This window comes from Typha latifolia, chromosome 2 (assembly GCF_019914945.1).
Source record: "Typha latifolia isolate L0001 chromosome 2, TyphaL0001v2, whole genome shotgun sequence".
NCBI classification, from domain to species: Eukaryota; Viridiplantae; Streptophyta; class Magnoliopsida; order Poales; family Typhaceae; genus Typha; species Typha latifolia.
The window spans coordinates 2,038,203-2,045,604 of record NC_133087.1 but is presented as its reverse complement, the minus strand read 5'-3'; the positions used below and the strand labels follow the sequence as shown (position 1 = coordinate 2,045,604).

At 39.4% G+C, this 7,402-nt stretch overlaps 2 protein-coding genes across 3 annotated transcripts; both read right to left on the bottom strand.

The window, feature by feature from the left end:
• Positions 1–2,169: 2,169 nt before the first annotated feature.
• LOC140782602 (uncharacterized) lies at positions 2,170–3,107 on the bottom strand. Its single transcript, XM_073129260.1, has one exon. It carries the CDS (start codon positions 3,105–3,107, stop codon positions 2,319–2,321), a length of 789 nt encoding a protein of 262 aa, XP_072985361.1. The 3' UTR covers positions 2,170–2,318.
• A 279-nt stretch (positions 3,108–3,386) lies between these two features.
• LOC140782968 (uncharacterized) lies at positions 3,387–7,243 on the bottom strand. 2 transcript variants are annotated; one of them, XM_073129887.1, is made up of 4 exons: positions 7,055–7,243; positions 5,581–6,063; positions 4,775–4,809; positions 3,387–4,623 (listed from the first exon to the last, which is right to left on the bottom strand). In XM_073129887.1, the coding sequence occupies exons 2-4, from the start codon at positions 5,897–5,899 to the stop codon at positions 3,622–3,624; spliced, it is 1,356 nt and encodes a 451-aa protein (XP_072985988.1). In that variant the 5' UTR covers positions 5,900–6,063; positions 7,055–7,243; the 3' UTR covers positions 3,387–3,621. The 2 variants fall into 2 exon arrangements, with proteins under 2 accessions (XP_072985988.1, XP_072985989.1); XM_073129888.1 differs by having other exon boundaries at positions 6,994–7,229.
• Positions 7,244–7,402: the final 159 nt, after the last annotated feature.

The following is a 7,402-nucleotide window of genomic DNA, read 5'->3' as shown; positions in this document are numbered from 1 at the left end:
ATGAAGAAGGAGAGGTGTATATATAGAGGTGGATAAGGAGAACTCTAAGAAGATGGAAAGATTAACTAACCAATATAAAAAATGTGCAAATGGGCCAGTGGAAGAATAGTCTAAGTCCTAACAAATAACTGAAACTAAACTGCATATTTGAAGTTAATTTTGTTCTTGTACAATTCATAATCTGGCATTGTGTCACTAAAGCTAAGTGAATCTTATCCTCTGCGAATAACATCAGACTGCAGCAAATTAACTATTGAAACTTTAGGTAGAGGTGGGGAGCTCAAAGTTTAGGACTAGATACATGCTTCTTTACAACTAACTGCTCCTTTTTGTGCTGCATATTTTAGACATCTATGCAAGTAAAAAAAAAAAAAAAAGGAGTGATATATTAGTTGTTATAAGGATCGGTATCTTAATTACAAACTTTTCAAACAAGAATAATGTTTAGCATCAGTTAAAGTCAGTTGCTCATTAAAAGTTTACGCTTTATTTGCTGTTGCAGTTATTAATTTATGAACAGAATCTCAGTTCTGTAGCTGTTGATAATTAGTTAGGAAGGAAAACTATTATACTAATTCTCCTTTATTATATAATTGATTAGTTAGCGTCTCTCATTTATTTTTATAACTCGATTCTTCTATGCACATGGGTTATGGGCTCATGATTTGACTTTATTAAGCTATTGTTTATGCTTCTCAGATTATCCTTTAAGGAGCTGTTGTTGACTTTTAGGACCACCTCAGAGATAAGAATTCAAGTTTATAAATTTAATTACTTTCACTATGGAAACCCTGGACCTTAAAATCTGGATCTAATGGTTTGATCACAATGTATCTCATGTGGCAAACAAGATTGCTAGAAAAATGGAAGGTAAAATAAGATTGAGCTACTACTCTTCTTCACTTATCAAAACACTCAAGTCTTCATGTTTCATGTGGAAGCAAAGATTTAAGTATGCCAAAAATACTTTACAGCTTAATGAATCCTAGAGGTTGACTAACAGTGATCAAACTGTTAACTTTGAGGAAGTTCATACTAACCTAATTTTTATTTACTAAAAAAATATTAATTTAAAGTACTCCTTGGAGTACGAGTTCTGCGCGTATCACAATGAACGATAGCGTATTCCATGTTCCGTTAAGTACTTCAAATTATTAATTCATGGTCAAAGAAATACCCAATTGATAAATTCACAATTTATGGATAAAATTAAGACTCCAATGATACAATTTCAGCCACCTGCTGATCATTAGAAAAATAGTACCTTTTAAAAAAATTTATTAGAAGCTAATTGCAGTTGGGTCAGGTTGGTTTTGATCTAAGTTGACCTTTGGAAAAAATGAATTATATTTCTAACCAGTTTAAAACTTATGTCTTGAGGGCATGAAGACTCATGCCTCTATATATATATATATATATATATATATATATATATATATATATATATATATATGTAAGATAATATTGTGCTCCAAAATCACAACTTATACATCCACTTGGCCTTCTAAAATTCATAGTAAGGGAATTAAATTGCAAAAAAAAAGAAAAAAATTAAAACTTTTTTTTTTCTCCAAGAGAAGTAAGTACAGTCGGTGGATTTGATATAGCAATGAGTTCCATATTAATTTCCAGAAGGCAGAAGCATTGGGTGAGGCTGCATTGATGAAATATTCCTTGGTCTATTGCTAACATGGACTGGCATTATACTAATAAATACCTTGAGATGCTCAAAATTGTATGGATGATTAATGTCTCTGGATATGAATGAGCTCAAAAGAAGCACATGGCCTCACATGGCCAACTTGGAGCAAAGATAAGTAGTTGACAAAATTAAGGAGGAGAAGGCTATTCCTACTATTCTATCTCTTCTCTTCTCTTCTAGTATGAATGAATACTAGAGTAGAGGTGGGAATTGGTGGGTAGTTGATACACTGGACTTAGCGGTGCTGATTCACCCACTTGTCTTTAATATCACAAAACAACGTGCAGCGAGCACACGGAACAAAATCGAAGAAACCCACAGCTTGCCCGGTCATTGGCGTTTAACTGTAAATATTAAAAATATAAGGTGTAAACTGTAAATGCATAAAATAAAATTAGTGCCCAAGCCCAGCCCAGCCCAGCCCAGCCCATCCCATACGGGTTAATGGATCCCGTTAGCCCGTTAAATGAAAAGTATACTAAATTAACCACGTTATTTTCTGCATTTCAGAATCTAATCTTCTGGCCGTTAGCTTCGTAAACTTACAAAACATTTAAGCGGTAAATACTCAGCTAGGAACTGAGAAAGAGAGAGGAGGAGGACTTCCATAATCGGATTAGCGAGCATGGCGAAATCGCCATTCCTCCTCGATCGGATTCATGGTAGAATGACTACTAGGCTTGTAGCCATGCATGGTCATGTATATCCTTTCCTTCTCTAGCTCATGCCTTCCCAACCTCCTCAAGTTATGCTTCCTACTCACCAAAGGACTCACTCTCCTCCTTGCATTCCGATCGCTGACCGGCACCGGCAGTGCGTCGAGGCCCATCAGCTTTGCGACGACCCCCGGCTTGCACCATATCACATTCTGTCCGGCCAGAGTCGGAGGCAGTCTGAGAGTCCTCTCCAAGTCCACTTCATAACCATCCTTGATAGATCTTCCTCTAGAACAGGAAGCGGACTTCCGGCCGCCTTCGTAGTTGCTGGTCCTCCCGCCGAAGTTTCTGAACGACGACCGGTACATGGCGTCCTTGCCATCGAGAGAAAATCGAGGATACTGATTTAGGGCGTTCCTCGCCGACCGGAGGATATCGGCATTGTTCACGCAGGACATTCTCCGATGGAGATTACTATAGTCATCGAGCCTAGTCACCCTCGCCGCCTCCTCCTCCAGGTCTAGTTGCAGGATCATTTCCTCGAGAGTCAACGGGCTTCCGGTTACGTTGCTCTCCTCCATGCAGGAGTCAACGACCGAAGGAGCTGCAGCGCATGACACGTCAACGCGGTCGGACTTCCTCTGGTTCAGAGTCGACGTCGAGCCGACGCCATTGCAGAAGCTTCTGATGCCTCTCTTCATCTTGGATGCCAGGGAGTTCTTCACCAGGAAAAGGGATAGGTCCTTCATGTGTGAGAAAGAGGAAGGAGTGAAGAGAGAGAGGTTACTCTGGAAGCTTAAAAGGAGAAGACAAACCTAACTCACAGCGTGAATGAAGTAAATGGAGAGGCGTGCTAGTAAATGGCTATTATAGCAATCACATGCGAGAAGAGAAAGCTTCACAAGCATTTCGCACTCAAATGCTATGTCAATATGTCGCTCTAAATCGACATCACAGCTCGCAATCCTTACAAGCCAACCATAAGCTTTCACTTTCTACAGGATGATTAATAGTTAAAAGCACTGAGATAAAACGAAACATCCTTCCTCCTTTTGAGTTTTTTCAGCTTATATCTAGAACAATAACGAGTAGAAATCCCTGAAGAAAATACAAATCAAAGATGGACGTGACTGGCTTTTACTAATATCTCTGACTACAATTTAAGCTTCTCAAGTAGACTGTACATGGAACTTGCTTTAACTGGACTCACAAATATTAAGGACTCTAATATAACCTGGCACCCTACCAAGTCATCAATTCTACCTACATCGAGGTCTCGTGAGAATCCTCAGGTTGGTTTTGCTCATCTCGTAGAACTGAAGACGATAGTGATGATGATCCGGGCCTTCTAAATACTTTTGCACGAAAAAGATCCTTTCCGATCTTCCCCTTAAAAGAAAACCGCTTCCTGAAATTGCTCCGCATCAGTGAGTTACCTCGTCGTGACAATGGCAGAGACTTGTTTCTCATAACATCACCCTCGTTCTGAACTGGGTTTAAGTTGTTACTGCCGTCAGCAGTACTGGTAAAAGCACTAATACCTTTGTTCCTACGAGCGGATCTTAGAGCAACATAAAGAGGTTCTGAGAAAGATGAGCCTCCTTCAACATTAACAGATCTGAGACACAAAGGACACGGAGGCTCGTGAATTTGGCTTTTGTGAGTGGTCTTCTCCAAGCAATCTGCATGAAAGACATGGTGGCATGGAAGAACCCCAGCAACTGGCATGTCGCTGCTTCTAACAATCCGGTTTGAACTCCACGGAGACTGCTGCCAAAGCATCCTCTCGCATAACCCGCATCTTTGATATCGTACAGGATTACTTGAGCATCTTTGATTCTCTAGCCCAATATGGTCTGTGACGATATTGTCATCATCATGCCCAAAATCACTACTGGCATTGCTCCATCTGAATCCTTCCCTTGAACTTCTGTTGGTTTCTGGAGAAGCCTCCATTCTTTGTTCGTTTAGGTTTCTATGGAACTTGAGCTCAGGGCTCATTGCACCTGCAGGCCAGGAAGGTGACGGTGTGCTACCATCGCCAGATGTTATCCTACCACCATAACTAGTTTCAAGCATCGCAGCTTCAGCATCTGACACAGGATTGCGGAAAACAAGAGGATAAACAGGTTTTGACATGAATGGGCGTCTGCCAGAATAGTTACGAGGTGGAACAAAGATTGGATGCTTGCTAGAGGATGCCCACTGACTGGAATCTGAAAGTGAGGATAAAGAACCAAAACTGTTTCCTCCAGCGAAATGCCTCTGCAATCAAGGGAGAAAAAGTGTTATTACTAGCATTTTATAGGAGCCACCACACAAAGTGTAAGGATATGCATCTTTACTCCCAACACCAAAGCCATAGGGAAAATCAAATGCCTACACGTCATGAATTGACTGATAAAAGAAATTATACCTCAGGGGGATATACAAAAGTTTCAGGCCTTGCTCCTGATAACAAAAAAAGGAGCTGAGAATTAGTTTAAAAGAGATAGCTTGAAAACCATGTAAAGCACAACAATTACAAGCTCTTCTACAACAACTGGGCAAGATAAACACAGAACATACACCATGAACCTGAGAAAGTTTACTGAGAACAATTTCCTGCATTTTGTAAACATCGTATGATACAAAACTTAGAGCAATGCCTACCCCCAAATACCTCCAACTAGACTTATAAGGCATCCTACTACATCAGCTCAGCAGCAAATGGTCAGGGAAGACAAGATATAACCCTACTATTGAAAAGGCGATTCTGTAAGCTAATATAAATCCTTCACTTTGCAGACTCTGTAGGTTAAACAGAAAGTGGGCTTCAAATATCTCGAATTTCTTCACTACCAAATTCTTCTAACAGCTATAGAAACAGAGCTTGCTCTCTTCCCGTATCCAACAAAGAATGGATAATTCATAAATTGTTAGAGAACAAGCTGTAAAGTATGGTGCAGTCATGAACTTAACAGGAGCATAAGAATTTCATATGCCAAGAAGATAAAATGGCTGATGGCTCCAATATACACACTAAATTCATATGCAGATCCAATCTGACAAAGCTTTCGCTTATCAAAAAATCAATGCATGTATGAGAAAATAGATATAGGCAAAACATGATAAATTCTAGCAGCTGGGCCGACAAAAGAACACCTATTACAAGCAATCATAAACAAATATCAATGAAAAACAGCATTGAACTTTCTAGCTTATCCTAATATCTATAATTACCTCCTGATGGTGTGGAAAACTCGCCAAGATCATAGCTTTGGACAAGTGATGTCCATCGACGAGCCTGGAAATTGCTCGACGTACTATCTAGATCAGAAAGTGCCCCATCTGATATAGAATGGTAATGATTAGGGTACTGCTCACTACCCAATTCACTAATGTTTCTTTTACTGTCTGATAGCAATGATAATGAATCATTTATTGAAGCATCACGAGTTATCTGAGGTAACCCATCTGACTGAAACCTGCAATCCCATCTCCTTGATGTTGGAGGAGAAAAGCTTGAATTCATCCGCCAACGTGGTTCACTTGGATCCATGGAAAAGTCTGTACTAGCTGGATTAGATTTCACTCCTTGTGGCCCAGCGGCCACGCAACAAAGGGCACCCGTCTTAGCTATGTTTGTACGATAATGTAGAAATACAAGGAGGCCAATATAATACTTGCAGCTTCCTTCCTAATCAGGATAGCTTGTAGTTTCTCCTGTGAAATAAAAAGCAAGGCCAAGTGTCATACACATTATATAAGCACTGAACATTGAGTGCATTGATACGGCATATGAGGAAAAGATAATATATAAAGATCTTGTGAGCTTGAAAAGTGGTCATTTTAACAAAATGTCAGAGAGCTATAACACTCAGATCTTTCGATTTTGCAGTTACACATTGCTCTAATCTAAAACTGGATGTTTCTCATCAACATGTAAAATGCAACAAAAAAATGGGAAAAACCGGATAAACTCAAGTTTATCCTTAATTGTTAATGTCTATCCATTGTACAAATTTGTCTCCCTAAACAGCTTCACATCTCCATTAAGGCACCTACCATGCAAGGAAAAAAACAATCTTCTATGTTGAGAAAATTTTAACCAGAAAACTACAACTATGATATAATCAGATACTCCGATAAGTAGACTCACAGAAAATAGAATACAGAGCACATAGGCACATATATTAAAAGAGGTTCTTTAAGATATGCACCTAATTTTTTCGTGAATACCTCAACGAATGATAATCAGATCTTTTTCTATTCTACTTGACATTGTGATCATCATCAATCCAATTATTCAACAAGCAGCTAAACACCACGACCTATTTTTCCAGTAAAAAGTAGCCACTAAGTGAAATTAGTGAGAGTGGAGCAAAACAACTAGAATAATTGATAATAAATTAGAAATAAGACTGATAAATGGTAAATAAAATGTAAACCCCAATCTTATTAAATATTCGATGACAATAAGCCCTGTAAACCATATAAAGCAACTAAAACATCATCAGAGAAATCCCCAGGAACAATTCATCAAAATATCCGGGCAGAGCATAACTAGACTACCGACTGATCTCTCTCTACAAAAATTCGTCAAAATAAACACTACCCAGATTAAAAAAAGAACGCATCTTTTCTAAAACGTACGAGAGAGAGCCCGGATCAAGAAGGAACCATGTTGAACTGTGAGAGAAAGGGATGGAAGTACCTGGTCTAAATCTAGGGCTTGGATTTGTAAAGGCTATGGCTAAAAAGGCTCGAAAGGAGAGCAAAAGGCGCTCAACCTTGCCGATAGGAGCAAGAGAAGTGGAGAATAATACACGTTGAGGTGATGAAAGAGACGACCCTCTCTCTCTCTACGGCCAGAAGAAACGGCATTCCTCAACTATCCACTACCGATTCGGGCTGCCGACTAGCGGAGGAGGTCATGTGCTGTTCACGTGACAAATAGTAAGGACCCAAGTGAGATGGTTTGCTTTTGTTTTTTATCCGCATTAAGCGAAAGCTGCAACGACTACATTACGAGTTAAAAGATATTGCCGGCTTCAGGGATATC